The sequence below is a fragment of the Microcaecilia unicolor genome, chromosome 8, assembly GCF_901765095.1.
Source record: "Microcaecilia unicolor chromosome 8, aMicUni1.1, whole genome shotgun sequence".
Taxonomy (NCBI): domain Eukaryota; kingdom Metazoa; phylum Chordata; class Amphibia; order Gymnophiona; family Siphonopidae; genus Microcaecilia; species Microcaecilia unicolor.
Window position 1 is genome coordinate 185,902,284 of NC_044038.1, and position 23,520 is coordinate 185,925,803.

At 47.0% G+C, this 23,520-nt stretch overlaps 1 protein-coding gene across 1 annotated transcript in view; it reads left to right on the forward strand.

The window, feature by feature from the left end:
• Window positions 1-23,520, forward strand: part of KIF20A (kinesin family member 20A) — a 213,670-nt gene that overhangs the window by 13,115 nt on the left and 177,035 nt on the right. Inside the window, 1 exon segment of the mRNA XM_030211810.1 lies at window positions 14,826-14,994. Coding sequence (XP_030067670.1) covers window positions 14,836-14,994 — 159 coding nt within the window. The 5' untranslated portion in view covers window positions 14,826-14,835.

A 23,520-nucleotide genomic window follows, 5' to 3' on the forward strand; every position in this document is an offset into this window, starting at 1 on the left:
AAGGATTTTCTTTTAGCTCTAATAGCTTCCTTCACCTCACTTTTTAACCACACCGACTGTCGTTTGGTCTTCTGTCCTCCTTTTTTTTTTTTTTTTAACATATTTTTATTGAAGTACAGAAGCTGCACAGTGCATCTTATAAAACAATCCAACTTGTAAATAAGCCACGGGATACAGCCAAGATAAGAATATAACTTGACACATTTAAACCATTCCTTGCCTCAGAAATGCAAAACTTCCAACAGGTAACAAACAAGTAAACAACATCTGTACACGCTCTTTTGATGACATCCCAATATATTGCATCATTCTGTACGAACACCTCCGTTAACATCTTCCTGGGTGCACTCTTTTGTACCTTCTTTTTGTTTATCCCTCCCAACATTCCTTCCCCCCCTACCCCCCATCCCTTCCCCCACTCCTGGAGTCTATTGAGAGTCTTTATGTAGTGCGTCAAAAAGCTTCCACAAGGAACTATACCCCTGTCCAGCCCTTTGCCCAGAGGTTTTTTCCCTTTCTTTTTCCCAACCAGCCATCTGCTTCATCTTTACCAACCATTGGTGCACTGTTGGTGGTGCTTCTGCTATCCAATTCACTAATATGACTTTCCTTGCTATCATCAACGCCACACAGACAAACCGCACCTGGGACGGTGACAACCCCTGTGTCCCCAAATCCTTTTCATCTCCCAGAAGCAGTACCCTGTAAGACCATTCAAGAGTAGCATCCATCATCTTCTCCACAGCACCCAACACATTCGTCCAATATTCTCGCAAAGCCAAACATTCCAAGAAAGTATGCACAAGAGTGCCCTCCTTCTGCTTGCATCTAACACAGTTGCTATCCTCCCAGAGCCCCATTTTCTTCCCCTTAACCCTTGTTATAAAAGCAGCATGCAGCAGCCTAAATTGCATCTCCTGCAGATTGGCACTGGTTGTTGCCTTGAACGCGCCCGTAAAATATGCTGAGAGCTTTTTCCCTGTAATCTCCTCTCCCAATTGCTCCCCCCACCACTTGGCCAGGCTATCGAGTGAGGACACTTGCCTTTGCTCCCTCCCTATAGCATACCAGACCGCTAGCTTATTCGCCTCTTTGGGTACTTGACAAAAAATCTTATCCAGCTGGGTGAAAACCGGTCCCCCCTCACCCCCAGAAGCTAATGTAGCACAATAGTGCCTCCACTGCAAAAATGGCATAAAGTCTGCACGCACCAAATTCCAAGCCTCCTGCACCTGTTCAAAAGTGGGTAGATGTCCTCCTCCAAGCCCCGTAAATTGCCCGACGTAACAATAGCCCCTCCTCGCCCAGGCTTTGAAACGAGTCGCACCCTGCCCCGCAGGAAACTGAGGGTTGTCTACGGCCGCTAGGAAAGGAGATGAGCCCCTTGCACCCCCTATACCTCTTCTCCACCATTCCCAAGCCCGTCTCAGTGGCCGAAGCAAAGGATACAAACTCTCTCTCCCCCCCGTCCCACTCTGTAAAAGATTAAGAGCTGCAGATGGCAAAGATCCTGCCTCCCATACAGATTTTGGCGCAAACCTCGCAGCTCCCGTGTACATTTCATGTATCCATCTGAGCAAGGATGCCACGTTATATAACCGAAGATCCGGCAAGTTTAAACCCCCCCTCGCTCTAGACTGCGTGAGCTTTATTTATCCAATTCTGGCCCTTCGCCCCGTCCATAAAAATGACCCAATATACCCTTTATAACAAAGTTCATCCCTCTTCGTAATCCAGAGAGGTAACATCTGTAGGGGATAGAGGATCTTCGGCAACATCACCATTTTAACTAGGGCCACTCTCCCAAACAATGAGAGCGGTAACTCTCGCCATCGGTGGCACAGTGCCTTGATACTATTGAGTTTATCCTGTATATTTCTACGGTATATTTCTTTCAGGTCTTTATGGAGATACACACCTAAGTACTTTAAGGTGCCCGAGGACCAGGCCAGAGGAAACGTTGGCATCCGCTGGCATCCACACGGGGAAGATACCGCTAGAGCCTCTGATTTGTCCAAATTAATTCGCAGTCCAGAGAAGGACCCAAATTGTGTTAGCAGCGTTATCAGATTGGGGAGCGACCTGGTTGCCTGATCCAAATATATGAGCATATCATCCGCAAATAGATTTATTTTAAATTCCTGGGACCCCACCAGGATGCCTTGCACTTGGCTGGACTGCCTGATCTTTGCGGCAAAGGGCTCAAGCGATAACACAAAAAGCATGGGCGAAAGCGGGCATCCCTGTCTGGTACCACGCTCCAGCCCAAAAATTGGGGACAGCGCCCCATTAATCATTATTTGAGCTGTGGGATTACTATACAAAGCTCTTATACCTCCCAGAAATGAGCCCATAATCCCAAACTGAGGTAGCACCCAGAACAAATAGTCCCACAAAATCTTATCGAATGCCTTCTCTGCATCCAGACTAGTGATGATAGCATCTCCTGGCACGCCGCCCAATTTCTGTAAGACTGTCAGAGCCCGTAGGACATTAGATGACGCATATCTTCCCGGCACAAACCCCGCCTGGTCTTCATGTATCAGCGCAGGCAAGACCTTTCCCAGTCTGTGAGCCTGAATATTCGCGAAGAGCTTTATGTCCTGATTGAGAAGCGATATTGGCCGATACGATCCTAACAGTTCCTCATCCCTCCCAGGTTTAGGGAGCACCACAATATGAGCATGTGTTAAATTCCTCCCTGCCTCTCCCACATCGCACAAATGCTGGCACAGCTCTTGAAAGGGAGGATTGATCTTCATACCCAAAATCTTGTAAAACTCTGGCCCAAGCCCATCAGGCCCCGGCGCCTTTGCCAGTTTCATACGCTTAATTGCCTGTCCTATCTCCATTACTGTCACCGGGGCATTCAGAGCTTCCCTTTGTGTCTGTGATAGCTGGGGTAGAGCCAACCCCTGAAAGAAAGACTCTCTCTGCTCACTGTCTATTTCCCCCTTATCATAGAGGGCCTGATAAAATTTCACAAACTCTTGTTGTATCTCTGTATCAGTCGTTACCACTTTACCCCCTGACTGCCGAATGCTAGTGATGGTTTTTCTCGCCGCTCTCCCCTTAACAAGAGCGGCCAGCAGCTTCCCTGCTTTATTCCCCCATCGGTACAAATTATACTTATACATTTGAATGTCCTGTGCTGCCCTCGCAGTCAGAAGATCATTGATCTGCTTACGTATAGCATAATATTCTCTTTTCACCCTCTCATCTTTGGTGAAAATATGTTTCCCCCTCAGTTGCTGCAATTGGGTCGCCAAGGCAACAAGTTGGCTCTCCCCTTCCCTACGAGTCCTGGCCACATATCCAAAATATGCCCCCTCATCACTGCCTTTCCTGCCTCCCAATAGATGATAGGATCCACTGTATCTGGGTCATTTTCCTTCAAATAATTCTCCCACCTTTCAAGCAAGAAAGCTCGGAACTCGGAGTCCATATACAATGTGGGGTTCATACGCCACACTGGCTTCTCTCTTTGCTGTTGCCCACGTATATCTACCCAAACCAAACAATGGTCTGAGATTGCCCCATCTACAATATCCGCAGCCACTACCCGCGAAAAGAGAGAGGCACCCAAGAGCAAATAATCCAACCTGGCATGTACACCATGCGCCTGGGAGAAATAGGTGTAATCATACGAATCTGGGTGCATCAGTCTCCAAACATCTATCAGGCTTAACTCACTCATCAACAAATTTACCCCTTTATCCTTCCATGCCGGGGGTCTAGCTTTAGGTGGCTTACAATCTATCAAGGGATCCGCAGTAATGTTGAAATCCCCTCCTAGCACCAGCTGATACCCGCTTACTGTCACCAACTGCGCAATAAGACTTGAGATAAAAGAGTGAGAATATACATTTGGTGCATATACAGAACAAAGAGCAACCCTCTGGCCCGCAACTTCCCCCATCCAGATGATAAATCTACCCCCCGAATCCTGAATCAATTTATGCATGCATACATGGTGCTTTTTATGGAACAGAATAGCAACGCCTCTCTGCCTGTTGTTAAAGGACGCAGAGACCAGATCCACCCACCCATCCTTTTTTTAGTTTTTGGTGTTCCACTTGGGAAAGATGAGTTTCCTGCAGAAATAATACGTCTATTTTTAACTTGGAACAATGGGACAGGATCTTAGTACGTTTTATGGGCGAATGTATCCCATCAACATTCCATGATCCAAATCTTAAATTACTCATAAAACCAAGTAGACTTCGACAACCAGCAGACCCATCTCTGTCCCAAGGTAGTGTCCCAGCTCACCACCTCTTTCCTGTCCCAGCCCAATGGTATGACCAGCTGTTCATCACTTCCCAATGGCTTGTACCTGACTCCAGGAGTGCAATCCCCATCCCCCATCTCCCCCCCCCCCCGCCTGAAACCTCCCCCTCACCTTCCCTCTACCAACCCTCCCCCCTCCTACCTCATCATCCATCCTGCACCAAGTATACTCTTTCAACAGCTCCCAAACAGCCTCCCACAGCACACACTCTCTCCCACCAAACCCTCTATACCCTTGTCCTTCCCACCCCCCTAGAATCTCCAGCATTACAATTCCCTCTCCTGGAAAGCTACTCTCCTCGCTATTTTGCTCCCTACCCGGTTCTCCCTCTCAAGTATCCACTTCTCTCTTACAATTGCCATATGAAGAAAAATCCCCGTATCCCCCACCCATATGCCCTCCCTCGAACATTGTGTATCTGAGCCCCTACTGCACTAAACATCAAGCTGAGCTCTATCTCTATCACATTACACCAGCATTGTACATCTATCCAGCCCCCACCCCCATCCATGTGAGTGAATTTGCAACCCCACAAATGCATGAGAAAAAACATCGAACACTGGACCTTCACAGTATTCCTCAACAGTTGCTCCTTCCCTTTCAAACCCCCCACTACTTGCACTTATCTGCAATAACATGTTATAGTTCAGCACACTATAAACACACTGCCCCTGTGTATATCTCTTACATTTTACCCGCCCACCAGAGAGCACAGAAAATTGCAATTAACAACAATATAAACAAATCATTGTAATGCAGGCAGCTCTGCTGAGTAACTCGGCTGGCTTCCATCGGCATTTTCAAGCTACCAGGCAACAGTTAATAGTATTACCCTCCATCTGGCTGATGTTGTGAGATCCGCCTACTTTCTCACCAGTTCTCCTGTCACATCCAGACTATCAAACACTCCCGCCAAGCAGTTTGCCTCCTTCTTGCTGCATACCGGCTGTTTAAGTGCTTTCATACTGTCCAGTACAAGGAACGCCCTGTTCGTTTGAAGACAAAGAAAGAAGGGAGAAAAACAAAAACAACAAAAAACACAAATCCCTCATCACGACCTCCAACAGTGTCCCAATTGAGTGCAGGGGTAGCATACAGTTCCTTAGTCCGTCTAATAAGGCTTCGCCTGTTTCAAGTTAACACCCAGCCCCCAACCAGGCTCTCTGCTCCAACTGTAGCACAAGTCCTCCTCATATTACCACTTAGCCAGGAAACTTTGCAGCTCTTCAGGGCTTTCCATAAACAAAGCCTTGCCCTCGTGCTGCACTCGTACCCGTGCTGGGTATTGCAGCGAAAACTTGACTCCTTTGTTGAACAGCTGGGAGCAATACGGTGAGAGTCGTTTCCTCATCTCCGACACTCTTGGTGAAAAATCCTGAAATATCAGGATACTTGTGCCGTTATGGACCACATTCCTTCGCTGCCGATACTTGGCCATTAGCTAAGCCTTCTCAGCATAGTTAAAGATGCGGGCGATTACCGGTCGTGGCTTGCTGTTCTGCTCCTTAAAGACACCCACGCGATGCACCCGCTCAGCCCGGAGCCTCTGGCCATCAACCTCCAGTCCCAACTCTCTGGGTAGCCACGACTCTACTAGGTCCCACAGTTCCTTTTCCTTTACACTTTCTGGGACCCCTACCAGCCTGATGTTATTTCTTCTGCTCCGGTTTTCTTGATCTTCTACTTTCTCTTCTAAGATTTTACAACGTTTCTCAAGCGCAGCCATCTGGGAATTCACTCCACTCACCAAATCCTCCTGGCGGGATATTCGTTCCTCTGCGTGCTGTATACGATTGCCCTGCGCTACTAGATTTTCTTTCATATCGTCCATAAAAGCGTGAAGGGCTGACAGTTTGTCATCCAGCACTGCCGCCATATGTTTCATTATTTCCTTAATTGCAGCTTCTTGTAATGCAATCACTGGTGGGGTCTGCTGCTGACTCTCCCCTGCAGAAGTTGTTCCGGACGCCATTTTGGCAACGTGTTGCGCTCCGCGGATTCTCTGTGTTCGCGGGGTCCGAGCTGGCATGCCCAGAATATCCCCTTAAAACACCTCTGCAGCTGGGCAAACAACACCTGGGATGTTCCTCGATATTTCAGGTAGGCACACAGATTTCTGAACCGGGGTGTGAAGCAGTTATATAGCAGTTTTTCTAGCTATGGCGAGGAGAGCAGCCAAGGCACGTCTGCTCAGGATCCAGCCATCACGTGACCCCCTGTCCTCCTTTTTTAATATGCGGAATATATTTGGCCTGGGCTTCCAGGATGGTGTTTTTGAACAGCATTCACGCCTGATGTAAATTTTTGACCCTCGCAGTAGCTCCTCTAAGTTGTTGTTTTTTTTTTCACCGTTCTTCTCATTTTATCATAGTCTCCTTTTTTAAATTTAAACGCTAACGTATTTGATTTCCTATGTATACTTCAAAGCTAATATCAAATCCGATCATATTATGATCACTGTTATCAAATCAAAATTGAGTATCACTAAAACAGCTTAAAAAATTATTGTAGCTGGTGGAAACAACACTAAAAAAGGCTTTATTTTGTGATCCTTTGTCTACACTGTTCTATACAGTACAATAATACATGGCCACATTTCAGTGAGGATACTGTTTATTATTATTATTATTTGTTACATTTGTATCCCACATTTTCCCACCTTTTTGCAGGCTCAATGTGGCTTACGTATTACCGTTAACGGCGTTAGCCGGTTTCAGTCTGAACAAATACAAAGTATGAATGAGTACAAGGTGATATTATGGTAGATAAGGTACATGTATGGTAGGTAATTGGGGGAGTTTAGAGAGGGGGAGGATATGTCAGGTAATGTCCATTACGGTCTTTGGTTATATTGCAGTGATGGCGAACCTATGGCACGCGTTCCAGCCCCCCTCCAAATAAAAGTCATACCTGGTTGGAGTTAAGGCGGCGTCGGCAGCGGCAGTGAAAAGCGCTGGCTCGGCGCGCCTTCAGCCTTCTCTTCTGTCTCTCAAGCTCTGGTCCCGCCCTCATTTCCTGTTTCCGCAAGGGCGGGACCAGAGCTTGAGAGACAGAAGGGAAGGCTGAAGGTGTGCCGAGCCAGCGCTTTTCACTGCCGCTGCCGACGCTGCCTTAACTCCGACCAGGTATGACTTTTATTTGGATGGGGGGTCCTGGTGCTTGGAGGGCGGGCGAGCGACCTGGTGCTCGGGCGGCCTGGTGCTGGGTGGGAGGGAGGGAGTGATGCCTGGTGCTGGGAGGGAGGGATGCCTGATGGTGGGAGGGAGGCTTGGTGCTGGGTGGAAGGGAGGGGTGCTGGGTGGGAGGCCTGCCTGGTGCTGGGAGGGAAGGCAGAGGGGAGAGGAGGGTGGCTGGACATGGGTGGCTGGAGGGGCGGGCAGGAGGGAGAGGAGGGTGGCTGGAGGGGAGAGGAGTGTTGCTGGACATGGGTGGATGGAGGGGAGGGCAGGGGGGAGAGGAGGGCAAGAAATGAAGAAGAAAGGAGGAAAGTAAAGAAATAAATGGAAAGGAAGCCCGGAAACGGAGTTAAGAGAACCGATAGAGAGCAGCAGAATCAGAGACTAGGACCAATATGGATAGAAAAACAAAATCACCAGACAACAAAGATAGAAAAAATCATTTTATTTTCATTTTAGTGTTTGGAATATGTCCAATTTGAGAATTTACATCTGCTGTCTTATTTTGCACTGGGTATACTGGAGCTGTAACAATTTACAGAAATTATTTATAATGAAAAAAAAAATCATGTTATTTTTTTCTCCTATACTAGTATAATAGTTTCAATGATTCCTGTTTATATGCGCCATGGCTGGTGTAAAGGGTGTGGCTATCATAGGGGTGGAGTCATATGTGGTGACCCCGCCCATAATGAGTACCGGCACCTGCGATAAATAATTAGATTTTGGGTTGCTGTTTGGGCACTCGGTCTCTGAAAGGTTCGCCATCACTGTTATATTGTGTTGCAGGTGTCCAGGTATTTTTTATGTTGGGTCGGTGGGGTATGCTCTTCTGAACAGGTCTGTCTTTAGTGCTTTCCGGAAATGTAGGTGGTCTAGAGTAGTTTTTACTGCTTTTGGCAGTGCGTTCCATAGTTGTGCGCTTAAGTAGGAAAAGCTGGATACATAGGTGGATTTGTATTTGAGTCCTTTGTTGGATGGGGAAGTGGAGGTTTAGGTAAGATCGTGCAGATCTTGTGGTATTTCTGGTTGGTAGGTCGATAAGGTCTGTCATGTATCCAGGTGCCTCGCCGTAAATAATTTTATGAACAGTTGTGCAGATTTTGAAAGTGATACGTTCTTTGATTGGTAGCCAGTGCAGTTTTTCTCTGAGTGATTTGGCGCTGTCAAAACGCGTTTTTCCAAATATAAGCCTGGCTGCTGTGTTCTGAGCGGTCTGGAGATTTTTTTATGATTTGATCCTTGCATCCTGCATAGATTCCACTACAGTAGTCTGCGTGGATTAGTACCATTGATTGTATCAGATTACGAAATATATCCCTCGGGAAGAATGGTTTCACGCGTTTCAGTTTACACATTGAGAAAAACATTTTATGGTGGATTTCGCTTGGGTCTCTAGTGAGAAGTTACAGTCTATTGTTACTCTGAGAATTTTCAGGCTGTCTGAGATAGAGAGGGTGTATCCTGGGGTGTTAATGTTTGTGGGTTTGTTTGTATGTATTGTATTGGGATGAGATGATGAGGCAGTGCTTTTTTTCTTTATTGAGTTTTAATTAGAATGCATTTGCCCATGAGTTCATGATGTTTAAGCTGAGCTCGATTTGGTTGCTGATTTCTGCCAAATCATGTTTGTAGGGTATATATAATGTAATGTCATCAGCGCAGATAAATGGGTTAAGGCCTTGGGTGGATACGGTCTTGGCTAGTGGAGTCATAAGGTTGAAAAGAATCGGTGATAGTGGTGATCCTTGCGTTACTCCGCAATCAGGTTTCCACGGTGACGATATGTTTTTGATTTCACTTGATATGTTCTTGTGGTTAGAAAACCCTTGATCCACTTGAGTGCCACCACCGATTCCGAAATAATCTAGGAGTCTTAGCAGTATGTTATGGTTAACCATGTCGAATGCACTTAACATGTCAAATTGGAGGAGGAGAATGCGCTTGCCTATTGCTATTTCCTGCTTGAATTTGGTTAGAAGAGTAAGTATTGTTTCGGTGCTGTGTAGGGGGTCGAAATCCTGATTGTGACTAATGTAGTATTGTGAATTTGCTTATGTAGTCATTGAGTTGTTTGGTCACCAGTCCTTCCATTAGTTTGACTACTAATGGGATACGTGCTACTGGGCGGTAGTTGGTAATGTCGTTTGTACTTTTCTTTGTGACTTTTGGTATTGGGGTGAGCAGGATGTTGCCTTTTTCTTTAGGGTAGATACCGTGCTGAAGCATGGTTTAAGTGGGGGGCAGATTGTTTTAGGTAGCTGGGGCAGGTGTCCAGTTGACAGTGGCTGTTGGAGTATTTTTTAATCGCCTGGGTAACTGTGTTGGCGCTGAGGAGCGCGAAATTTGACCCCAGCTGCAAAGGACTTAAATGTAAATCAACATATGCATCCAGCTTCTCCTAAAAAGCACGCAACTGTGGAACACACTATCAAATGCCATAAAAACAATGAATGATCTAACAATCTTCCAAAAGCTACTGAAAACCAACCTGTTCAAAAAGGCATACAACAACGATCCATCCTAATTACTAGACAACTAAACCCTACCTGAACTAGACAAAATCGACGTCTCTACACTAGACTGATTAACCTACGCTATCAAGTATGAACACTACAAATTATGCACTACCACTTTATCTCTCATGCCAGAACTGAACTTTCTATAGTTGATTGTTTAAAACACTCTGTAATCTACTCTATCATTTAGGAACTTCTATGTAACATCATTTTGTAATCTACTCTACCATTTATGTACTCTAATGAAATACCACTCTATTTTTTTTAACCCGGAAATGGCGATCGCCATTACGGCATAATGTAAACCACATTGAGCCTGCAAATAGGTGGGAAAATGTGGAATACAAATACAATAAATAAATAAATATTCGATCAGCAGGGTATTCACCATGGGCTGGGTCTAGACCATTAATGAAGTTATCTATGGCCGTGAGGTTCTGAGGTAGGGTTTTGCGTAGGTTTACGATTTTTTAATTGAAATATTTAGCAAGGTTGTCTGCAGATGATTCGTCTTAACTGTTGTTGTAGTCTGCCTTGGGAAACCTGGTGTTAAAAAGATTGGAAGTAAAATTAAACTCTTCATTGGGGCACATGGAATCACATCTTCATCTCATCTCTTTTGTACAAATCGATTATTCTGTTTGGAGTATGTTACAGGATCAAGTGGTTTTTATATGTCAAAATAATAAAAATATTTTCTTTCATGCAGATCTCTCATTTGTTTAAACATAACTAAATGGGCTATACGCCTCTAATGCAGTCCATTGGTTTTCTTAAAACAAAACAAACAGCTTCATACAAGACACCACAGACTTTCTGAATAAATTGAAAAATATCAAGCAATTACCACCAAACACCCTTCTGGTCACGATGGATGTAGAATCACTATACAGCAACGTTCCCCATGCGGGCTGCATGTGGGAGACTCTTAAAAACATCCACACTGGACCATCAATACTCACCAGAAACTATTACAAAATTAATCAAATTTATTTTAACTCACAACTACTTCCGCTTTAACAATGAATCCCCCTTATAGTGACATACAATCCAGAGCTGGAAAAATTAAGAAAAATCATAAAAGATCTTCAGCCTCTACTCCAAGAGGATGAATTACTGAAAGAGATATTCCCAGCCCCACCAATGCTGGCCTTCTGACAGCCACCCAACTTGAAACACAAGCTAATCAGAAGTAAACTCCCAACACAGACTGAAAAAGAAGAGAAGGGCACACATCCTTGCAATATATCCAGCTGCAAGCTATGCCAAAACATTTCACAGGACCCCAGAGTCATTCACAAAGGAAAAATATTCAACATAAAGGAATATTTCACATGCTTATCTTCCAAAATGTGGTAAATATCATTCAGTGTAAAAAATGTAACAAAGGATGCGATATTGGAGAAACAGGCCAGATGCTAAAGACAAGATTTAATTTACATAGACATCACATGAACAATACTGGTGCCAGCCGGGTTCCCACCCCTGTGGGCCAGCACTTTACAAAACCAGATCACTGTACCAGTGACTTCATAGTAAGAATCCTGAAAGGTAACTTTAAAACAGTACAGGAACGTAAGACCTTTGAAGTCAGAATGATTGAATATTTTGACACCCAACAGACAGGACTTAACAAAGATCTGGGTTTTCTAGCCCATTATAAACCATAAAGTTGTATTGTTGTGTTTATCACCCTTCTTTCACCTATCCACCCCCATCCTGTTAGACTATCTCTGAAATGCTTTGATGTTCCCATGCATACCTCCTACCCATCCCCACCCTGTTAGACTGTCAATGAAATGCTTGGATGTTTTGAGGCAGCCTGGGCAGAGAAATCATATTAATTTGTTAATTCTGTTTGTTTGGTTCAGTCCTGTAAAGTGATAGAATGCCATCTGGGTTTAATTACTCAAATGTCTAGCTTTTGCTAGACTAGAGGTTAGAAAGGTCAGAGAGAAGTGAAACTTTCTTTGTCCCTTTTTGAGTGATGGATTGTTCATAGGTATTATTTACCACATCTGGATGCCATTCTGAGTAAGGCATACTGGACAATCTCGAGGGGATTAGCAAGCAGGCAGTTTAAAAGATTAGACTGAACGCTGTTTAAAAGGAGATAGAGTAGATTTAAATAATTCTAGATGATTTAGATTTTGTCTTATAAGGAATTCTGATTTCTGCTTATTTTAAAATATGTTTTATTCTGTTTAATTAATAAGTTCTATTTCTATGTAGAATATCTTTTCAATTCAGTGTTACATCTTTGTCTGACTTTTCAAGTGAGATTTGTCTGCAGTTTAAGAGGTCATCATCTGGTTTGAATTATCCACAGTCCTAGCTAGTTCTGTGTATGAAGCTAATAGGTGAAAGAGGTCAGGGAAAGTCAAGTCTTCTCCTTGATTGATTATAGCTAAGTGTAGGACTGGTCTTCTGAAAGTAATAACAAACCATGTCTGTGTGCCATTAAGTAAGATTGGCCCCTTAATGAACCCGGTTAGTACTTTAAGCTATAACTGGTAATCTGATTATGTTAATAATAATAAAATGCAGGATATAGGTGCCACATTGTCTAGTTTGAGAGGCCCCAGGTCATAGGTCAGTTTAGGAAATATCTCAAACCTATGTAACTGATATTTTTGAGTAAATGTGTAGAGATAATTAGTTCAAGACAGGGTAATCAATCTATTCTTTACCATCTGGTGAGAAAGGGGGGCTAGAAGGGTTTAGGACCCTATATAAACGAGAGAGACAACAGACAGGAGAAGGAGCTGAGAAGAGAAGGAGAGAGAGCTAGCGCTGATGTCCTACTTTGTTTGCTGGCAAATAAAGAAGACTTTTCTCTCATTCTGGTGTGTGGTGTTTGACTCCTGAAGTACCACAGATTCTGCTAACAATAGTGGTAATTCCTGCAACAGTTTTACTTATATATACTGTCATCTACCACATTTGCTTATTTCCGATCTGACGAAGAAGGGCAACCTTCGAAAGCTAATCAAGAAATGTATTAAGTTATGTCCAATAAAAAAGGTATCATCTTATTTTCTTTTCCATGTTTTATTTTGTTTGATTTCTATTGATTATCTTTTGATCTAGGAACAGGCAAAAAAAAAAAAAAAAGATTTTACATGCTCCGAGGTTTCAACCTGATTAAGTTTAATGTGTGATATAGCTGCCATAAATAAGTAAATAAATAAATAAATAATAACTCTGAATGTTGAGCACCTGATTCTCATAATATGATGTCTGTTTTAGTGGCTCTTTACCAGGAGAAAAAAAAATTCTGCATGAATATAACACATAGGGTGTCCCTATAACCAGCTCCTCCAAATTATGATTTATAACAAATGACTGCTCTACCTATGAAAAGTTATTCTGTTGTTAATACTTCCTCTGTGTACATCCGTATGCTGCACAAGCTGGCATGTTTGAAAATATAAGTGAGATTAAATAAAAATGCTACCAACAATAAAGAATGACAACGTGAATGCAGCAGCTCATAGGTTTGTTTGCTTTGTTTTGAGTGTATGCAGAACGGTGGCTGCACGGGGAAGGGGAAACAGACTAACCTATGTGACTTAAACTTTTTGACGTCATGCTGTTTCCTGTTCTCAATCAAACCTCCTTGATTTATGCCAGTGATGCTACTAAGAATAGTTCAGTATCTTTACCTCCCTCTGCTGGTATGGGGGACACCACTTGTTCATTTCCTTGAGTCTGACTAGAACATATATTAATAAATTTCACCTCATGAGCCCTTGGAGGACAGAGAAATACCTACTCTACCTGAGTATAACTTGCATTGAAAAAGTGAGAACTAAATCTAAATCCAGCTGTAGCAAAGGATGTATGTCTGTTGCTAGAAACGGAGCATAGTAATTTGTAAGGTCTTTCTTTATCTAGGACAACTTGTCATTCCATTGTTTGTTCTGTAGCATCTTAAGTGAGTATAGAAAAACCTTCCACTTAATGCACACCCAAAATCCTCCTTCAAATATTTGTGATTTGAGAATCTATAGACCTATACCGAATATCCCTATTTTTGTGAAAATTGTGGCTAAACTGGAGGACTATTTAGAAATGCATAATAGTTGATAGGTTATTGTGACTTACTGAACCGCTCTAGCTGCCAGGACAGAGCAGTGAACAGGCTCAATCAAGTTTCAGAACTGGTTTCAGCACTGAAACACTCCTAAGCTCTTTAACTGCTGAGAAAAGTTGCGATTTCTGTCTTAAGGGCAGTCAAGCTGTACTCTTTCACTTTATTAACCATACTGTCCTGAATTTATTAAGTGAAATTACAGGGAAGGTGTTAAATTGTTCAAAGGATTTTAAAGAAATGGTTCCAATTTTTACTGTATATGATCTATATCATCAGATCCTTGGAAGGCTGAATGTGGGGTCCCACAAGGGTCACCACTTTCCCCAATTGTATTTAATACTTTGCATTTGATTATTTTCCTCTCACCTGGGTTAAGCCTGTATTCATATGCAGATAACACAACTCCGCTTATGCATTCTCCCTTATCTTTAGTTGAAAGCTTGCCAACAATTCAGTCTTGGTTTTCAGACAGTAGAAATTTGTATTTGAAATGACCATCCTTGCTGTGGTTATTGCCCAAGCATCTAGTCTGTGTCTGGATTGGGTGTCCCTTGTTATCTTGCTTGAGGTCTTGTTGAGCTATATTTGTGGAGGCTTGTTGCAATTCTGTTAGTGAATTGGATATCAGTAAGATGGTTTCTTACTTTTGGGGGGCAGAGAAGTGGTGGAAGCATTTTCATGTTACAGCGATCAATATTTGTTTTTGCTTTTGTCTCCCATCACTTCCTCTGCTGTACAGATAGACAGACATAAATGGCTGAAGAAATTATTTCTCCCAACCGGGGAGTCTTTTCTGATGAAGAAGAAGTCCCAGTTTTTGAATCTACCGCTGCAGAATTTGGTGCTGGAATCCAAAGACAGCTCCTGAATGAATTTTCCCTCATTTCTCCTTGCTTGGGGTCAGCCAAACAGGTGAGCCAAACAGTCTTTCAGAAAACAGTTTACCTGTAAATGTTGTTGTCTGAAGATGTTTATGCTAATGGCTCATATGTATCAAGATAATATCCACTTTAACAGGTCCAGATTAACTCCCCACTTTAACCACACATATATATCGAACGATTTTCAAAATTAACATCTCTTGCCTCAGTAGTGCATAATTGTCCCACAATGATTTTTAGGGCAATCCCCACAGCACTAACTTCTTCATCGTCTTAATTATTTCTTTTATAGATATATATTAAAGTACTTATCTTTAGAAATATTTCGGACTGGGGGCATTACGCTGTCTGACACGCATGTTTCGCCATTAGGCTGTATCAAGGATTTCCCCTAAAAAACAAGTACACAAAACCATCTGAATCTCACTGCGCACGAGTGATACTTTAACCACCCCCACCCAGTACCCATTTTAGATTAAAAAATTCAAATATTCAAAATTACCCATACGCCGTTCTAGCGCCAACTCATGATGGGAGTGATTCCTTTAATATATTGATTGAGTTGGCGCTAGAACGGTGTATGGGTAATTATGAATATTTGAATTTTTGAATCTAAAATGGGTACTGGGTGGGGGTGGTTAAAGTATCACTCGTGCGCAGTGAGATTCAGATGGTTTTGTGTACTTGTTTTTTAGGGGAAATCCTTGATACAGCCTAATGGCGAAACATGCGTGTCAGACAGCGTAATGCCCCCAGTCCGAAATATTTCTAAAGATAAGTACTTTAATATATATCTATAAAAGAAATAATTAAGACGATGAAGAAGTTAGTGCTGTGGGGATTGCCCTAAAAATCATTGTGGGACAATTATGCACTACTGAGGCAAGAGATGTTAATTTTGAAAATTGTTCGTTCCTTGTCATCAAGCACATGAAGCCATTACGTATGGGTTGTGTCCATCAACCAGCAGGGGGAGATAGCACTCAACTTTTCACAGTGCCTCATGGCCAGCCAGCTCCACTGCCTCTTCAGTATTCTCCATCTCCCCAAGCAGGGTGGCTGCAGCTTCTTCGAGCTCCATCAAAAATCTGCCTGGGGGTGGCTCCTGGCTTGCCAGTTGTTAGCCGGGGTGTTAGAGGCTATAGCAGCTTCACTTTGAAGGCACATAGGTTAGCCCTTTCCCTGCCTTACCCATGCCCCCGTGGATGTGGACATATTAGCTTGCTTTTCCCTGTCCTTTCCCACTCAGTGGATGCAGGCACATTGGTTCGCCTTTCCCTGCCTTTCCTACTCATCTGAGCCTCCAGAGTTCTTATTACCTCTGCTTTCCTCACAGCGTTAAAAAAAAAAAAATGGAACAGAGGTTTTCCTTTGATTCTTCTATGGGACCGGAGCTGTGATACTCGGTCCGGTGAGATAAGAGTGTTTTCTAACTCCTCCGGGGGGGGGCCAGCGATCGGGGCGTTTTTGGTGCGAAACCGCCATTTTGAATTTTCCCGCCATTTTCGGCGATGGCTGCAGAGAATGTAAAGCGCTGTTCCCGGTATGGCAAGCGCAAATGTTTTTTAAAATGTAGTTTTCTCCTCATAGAAAGTTATGGGAACTGGCCCATATCACATTCTTTTGAAACCATCTTTTTGGGCATGCAAGTGACTCAAAAACACATACAAAGTTTAAGACAAAGTATATGAGAACTGTTCAGATAATGAGCAAACTCCACGCAGTGGACTCTTTATCTGCTTGTAGAGTACCAACAACATTCAACTGTACACAAGTATAGCAAAACATCATTAAACCTTGGGATGACCAACTGCCCCAATTTGGGACCCTACTTGGCCTCCTTTCAGACAACAGGTTAAACACTCTTGAAAGAAATAAGGTATGCCAGAACACGTTTTTTCTATATTCACCCCTATTGCTAATACAGAACTCTATACGTTTAACTTTAATCAGAAAACAGAATAAAGGATACAAGATGCAAAATACAGAGTGCTCACCTCAACCCCAGATTCATTGGTGAACACTGAAAAGAGGATTTTCTCTTATCTATTTAACAATAAACCATATTCTCTGTGTGGGAGTGCCGTCCAGTAGGATTCCCAAATGCCCCATCTCCAGTCAGCCCCATGTCCTGCACCTTTTGTACTCCATTAGAGTCATGTCAAAGTCTCTTCCAGTGCAAAAACCCTGGGGTGTCATTTCTCTCCCTCCAAAAAAGCAGTATTACCCTCTTTCCTAGGACAAGAGCCTTCTTCACAAACAGTCCTTGGCCCTTTGAAAATAGAGTTCTCCGAGGACAAGCAGGCTGCTTGTTCTCACGACTGGGTTGACGTCCGCGGCAGCCCCCACCAACCGGAAGAAGCTTCGCGGGACGGTCGGCACGCAGGGCACGCCCACCGCGCATGCGCGGCCGTCTTCCCGCCCGTGCGCGACCGCTCCCGCCAGTTCCTTTTTTTCCGCGCCTGGAGAGAGTCGTGCTTTGCCGCTCTCTCTACTTCAGCCGCCGGATTCTTGCGATCGCGTATACGCGGATCGCGCTTCGTTAATTTAATTTAATTTCCTTTTATTATCTTTTCTTTAAAAAAAAAAAAAAAAAAGACTGCGCGTGTGGAGCACGCGCTCCCCTTTTTCCCTCGCTTCCAGCGGGGACGCCTCGTTGCGGCCTAGTGGCCGCTCGGTCGGCTGGTTTTTTCGTGGTGTGATTTTAGCCACCATTGCCGACTTTGACTTCGCCGACGCGATTTTTCCGTCGATGTCCTCGAAGGTCCCGAGTGGATTTAAAAAGTGTGGTCGCTGCGGCCGGCCGATCTCGCAGACCGACACCCACGCTTGGTGCCTCCAGTGCCTCGGGCCGGAGCACAATCTCAAGTCGTGCGCGCTGTGTCTCGGTCTCCGGAAACGGACTCAGGTTGCGAGGCAAGTTCTGCGGGACCGTCTTTTTGGAACTTGCGCCGGCCCCTCGACGTCGACCTCGACGGCATCGGTATCGAAGGCCGGATCTTCGGTACCGGTATCGATGCCCGAGACATCGGCACCGATGGCAGCGACCCCAGGAGAACAGGTCCCGTCGGCCCGCCGGTCCGCCGGTGAGAGTGGGGTTGAGAGGCCGCGTGGGCTGTCGGCCCCGGTCACTCCCTCAGCTCGTGAGCCACGGGACCGAACCCTGTCGGACCCGGTACCTCGAGACCGAGGGGGATCGACCTCCTCCTCCTCCATGCCCTCCGGCGCCGGTGACGTGCACCGGAAAAAAGACAAGAAGCGCCGTCACCGGGAGCCCTCGGTGCACCCTGAAGGGGAGTCGACGCCGAAGCGTCATCGCAGAGAGGAGAGATCTCCGTCGGTGGTGGAGGTACCGACGCGTCGGGGTTCCGGCACCTCGGTGCCGTCTCCTGGCCCCCAGCAGCTTCTGGCACCGACACCCTTACCGGCCCCACCGCCTTTCCCGGCAGCGGGCCTGGACGAGTGCCTCAGAGCCATCCTTCCGGGGATCCTGGAAGGGCTGATGCGCCGATGACTGTGGCGCCGGCGAGCTCTAGCCCGGCGCCGGGGCTGTCGACACCGCCGCCGCTTGCGGTGCCGGTCTCGACCGCCACGCAGGTGGAGTCCCCGTCGACGTCGATGGAGGGAGCTCCGTCCCCGCCGGCGCGGGAGTCCACCGCTCGACGACACCGAGGCCTCGGTGCCTCGACGTCGAGCCGGGCCCGGTACCGGACTCAGCTACATGAGCTAATGTCCGATACCGAGGATGAGGACTCGTGGGGGGAAGAGGAAGACCCGAGATATTTCTCCTCAGAGGAGTCTACGGGCCTTCCCTCGGACCCCACGCCGTCACCGGAGAGGAAGCTCTCACCTCCTGAGAGTCTCTCCTTGCCTCCTTTGTGCGGGATATGTCTATAAGCATTCCCTTTCCCGTGGTCTCTGTGGAAGAGCCGAGGGCCGAGATGCTCGAGGTCCTCGACTATCCATCACCACCTAGAGAGTCCTCCACGGTACCGCTGCACAATGTCCTGAAGGAGACGCTGCTTCGGAACTGGGTGCGACCACTAACTAACCCCACCATTCCCAAGAAAGCAGAGTCCCAGTACAGGATCCACTCTGACCCAGAGCTCATGCGGCCCCAGTTGCCCCATGACTCAGCGGTCGTGGATTCTGCTCTCAAGAGGGCACGGAGTTCGAGGGATACCGCCTCGGCGCCCCCGGGGCGGGAGTCTCGCACTCTGGACTCATTTGGGAGGAAGGCCTACCAATCCTCCATGCTCGTGACCCGCATCCAATCTTACCTGCTCTATATGAGCATCCACATGCGGACCAATGTGCAACAGCTGGCGGACCTGGTCGATAAGCTCCCGCCGGAGCAGTCCAGGCCATATCAGGAGGTGGTCAGGCAGCTGAAGGCGTGCAGAAAGTTCCTGTCCAGGGGGATTTTGACACCTGTGACGTGGCATCTCGTGCTGCGGCCCAAGGTATAGTGATGCGCAGGCTCTCATGGCTGCGTGCCTCTGACCTGGACAACCGCACCCAGCAGAGGACTGGCTGACGTCCCTTGCCGGGGGGATAATATTTTTGGCGAGAGGTCGAGCAGATGGTTGACCAACTGCATCAGCGGGAAACCGCTCTCGACAAGCTCTCCCACCGGGCGCCTTCAGCACCCGCCCCCGCGGGGCGGGCGTTTTTTTCCCGGGCTCGGCAGGCTGCACCCTATTCTTTTGCGAAGCGTAGGTACAACCAGCCGGCCCGAAGGCCTCGTCAGGCACAGGGACAGCCCCAGCGCGCTCGTTCCCGTCAACAGCGTGCGCCTAAGCAGCCCCCTGCGCCTCCACAGCAAAAGCCGGGGACGGGCTTTTGACTGGATCCACGGGAACATAGCCGCCCTACAAGTGTCCGTACCGGACGACCTGCCGGTCGGAGGGAGGTTGAAATTCTTTCACCAAAGGTGGCCTCTCATAACCTCCGACCAGTGGGTTCTCCAAATAGTGCGGTGCGGATACGCCCTGAATTTGACCTCCCTGCCTCCAAATTGTCCTCCGGGAGCTCAGTCTTTCAGCTCCCATCACAAGCAGGTACTTGCAGAGGAACTCTCCGCCCTTCTCAGCGCCAATGCGGTCGAGCCCGTACCACCCGGGCAGGAAGGGCAGGGATTCTATTCCAGGTACTTCCTTGTGGAAAAGAAAACAGGGGGGATGCGTCCCATCCTAGACCTGAGAGGCCTGAACAAATTCCTGGTCAAAGAAAAGTTCAGGATGCTTTCCTTGGGCACCCCTTCTGCCAATGATTCAGAAAAACGATTGGCTATGTTCCCTGGATTTAAAGGACGCATACACTCACATCCCGATACTGCCAGCTCACAGACAGTATCTCAGATTCCGCCTGGGCGCACGGCACTTCAGTATTGTGTGCTGCCCTTTGGGCTCGCCTCTGCCCCACGAGTGTTTACAAAGTGCCTCGTGGTGGTAGCGGCCTACCTACGCAAGCTGGGAGTGCACGTGTTCCCATATCTCGACGATTGGCTGGTCAAGAACACCTCGGAGGCAGGAGCCCCTCCGGTCCATGCGGTGCACTATTCAACTTCTGGAGCTGCTGGGGTTTGTGATAAATTACCCAAAGTCCCATCTCCAGCCAACTCAGTCTCTGGAATTCATAGGAGCGCTGCTGAATTCCCAGACGGTTCGGGCCTACCTTCCCGAAGCGAGGGCCACCAATCTCTTGGCCCTGGCTTCGCAGACCAGAGCGTCTCAGCAGATCACAGCTCGGCAGATGTTGAGACTTCTGGGTCATATGGCCTCCACAGTTCATGTGACTCCCATGGCTCGTCTTCACATGAGATCTGCTCAATGGACCCTAGCTTCCCAGTGGTTCCAAGCCACCGGGAATCTAGAGGATGTCATCCGCCTCTCCACCAGTTGCCGCACTTCACTGCTCTGATGGACCATACGGACCAATTTGACCCTGGGACGTCCATTCCAAATTCCGCAGCCCACGAAAGTGCTGACGACGGATGCATCCCGCCTGGGGTGGGGAGCCCATGTCGATGGGCTTCACACCCAGGGTCTGTGGTCCCTCCAGGAAAAGGATCTGCAGATCAACCTCCTGGAGCTCCGAGCGATCTGGAACGCACTGAAGGCTTTCAGAGATCGGCTGTCCTGCCAAATTATCCAAATTCGGACAGACAATCAGGTTGCAATGTATTACGTCAACAAGCAGGGGGGCACCGGATCTCGCCCCCTGTGTCAGGAAGCCGTCGGTATGTGGCGTTGGGCGTGTCGCTTCGGCATGCTTCTCCAAGCCACGTACCTGGCAGGCGTAAACAACAGTCTGGCCGACAGACTGAGCAGAGTCATGCAACCGCACGAGTGGTCGCTCCATTCCAGAGTGGTACGCAAGATCTTCCGAGAGTGGGGCACCCCCTCGGTGGATCTTTTCGCCTCTCAGACCAACCACAAGCTGCCTCTGTTCTGTTCCAGGCTTCAGACACACGGCAGGCTAGCGTCAGATGCCTTTCTCCTTCATTGGGGGACCGGCCTCCTGTATGCTTATCCTCCCATACCTTGGTGGGGAAGACCTTACTGAAGCTCAAGCAAGACCGCGGCACCATGATCTGATAGCGCCCTTTTGGCCCCGTCAGATCTGGTTCCCTCTTCTTCTGGAGTTGTCCTCCGAAGAACCGTGGAGATTGGAGTGTTTTCCGACTCTCATTTCGCAGAACGACGGAGCGTTGCTGCACCCCAACCTTCAATCCCTGGCTCTCACGGCCTGGATGTTGAGGGCGTAGACTTCGCTGCGTTGGGTCTGTCTGAGGGTGTCTCCCGGGTCTTGCTTGCCTCTAGGAAGGATTCCACTAAAAAGAGTTACTTTTTCAAGTGGAGGAGGTTTGTCGTTTGGTGTGAGAGCAAGGCCCTAGAACCTCGTTCTTGCCCTGCACAGAACCTGCTTGAATACCTTCTGCACTTATCAGAGTCTGGCCTCAAGACCAACTCAGTAAGGAATCACCTTAGTGCGATTAGTGCTTACCATTATCGTGTGGAAGGTAAAGCCATCTCTGGAGAGCCTTTAGTCGTTCGATTCATGAGAGGTTTGCTTTTGTCAAAGCCCCCTATCAAGCCCCTACTGTGTCATGGGATCTCAACGTCGTCCTCACCCAGCTGATGAAACCTCCTTTTGAGCCACTGAATACCTGCCATCTGAAGTACTTGACCTGGAAGGTCATTTTCTTGGTGGCAGTTACTTCAGCTCGTAGGGTCAGTGAGCTTCAAGCCCTGGTAGCTCATGCTCCATATACCAAATTTCATCACAACAGAGTAGTGCTCCGCACCCACCCAAAGTTCCTGCCGAAGGTGGTGTCGGAGTTCCATCTTAACCAGTCAATTGTCTTGCCAACATTCTTCCCCAGGCCGCATACCCGCCCTGCTGAACGTCAGTTGCACACATTGGACTGCAAGAGAGCATTGGCCTTCTACTTGGAGCGGACACAGCCCAACAGACAGTCCGCCCAATTGTTTATTTCTTTCGACCCTAACAGGCTAGGGGTCGCTGTCGGGAAACGCACCATCTCCAATTGGCTAGCAGACTGCATTTCCTTCACTTACGCCCAGGCTGGGCTGACTCTTGAGGGTCATGTCACGGCTCATAGTGTCAGAGCCATGGCAGCGTCGGTGGCCCACTTGAAGTCAGCCACTATTGAAGAGATCTGCAAGGCTGCGACGTGGTCATCTGTCCTCACATTCACATCTCATTACTGCCTCCAGCAGGATACCCGACGCGACAGTCGGTTCGGGCAGTCGGTGCTGCAGAATCTGTTTGGGGTGTAAATCCAACTCCACCCTCCAGGACCCGAATTTATTCTGGTCAGGCTGCACTCTCAGTTAGTTGTTCTTCGTAGGTCAATTTCTGTTGTTCCCTCGCCGTTGCGAGGTTCAATTGACCTGGGTTCTTGTTTTGAGTGAGCCTGAGAGCTAGGGATACCCCAGTCGTGAGAACAAGCAGCCTGCTTGTCCTCGGAGAAAGGGTATGATACATACCTGTAGCAGTTGTTCTCCGAGGACAGCAGGCTGATTGTTCTCACCTACCCTCCCTCCTCCCCTTTGGAGTTGTGTGTTTCATCTTTTGCTAGTCATTCAACTGGCGGGAGCGGTCGCGCACGGGCGGGAAGACGGCCGCGCATGCGCGGTGGGCGTGCCCTGCGTGCCGACCGTCCCGCGAAGCTTCTTCCGGTTGGTGGGGGCTGCCGCGGACGTCAACCCAGTCGTGAGAACAATCAGCCTGCTGTCCTCGGAGAACAACTGCTACAGGTATGTATCATACCCTTTATTTGCTCCTCCTTGAAAAGTAGATTAGAGGGGTAAAATGAAAAATTACCATAAAATAAGGAATTACAGAAGGTCCAGATCTGTTTTCAAAGCCCCCCACTGTGCGGCATTTCCAGAACTTTGCTATACCACACTTGGGTATGTATAAAGTATGTTTGCTGTGCATTTTTTAAGGGGTTACCATTGTTTTCCATATTATCTAACTTTTCACTTATTCGACAATAGCTCGGTCCCATTATGTTGGATAATTGAGT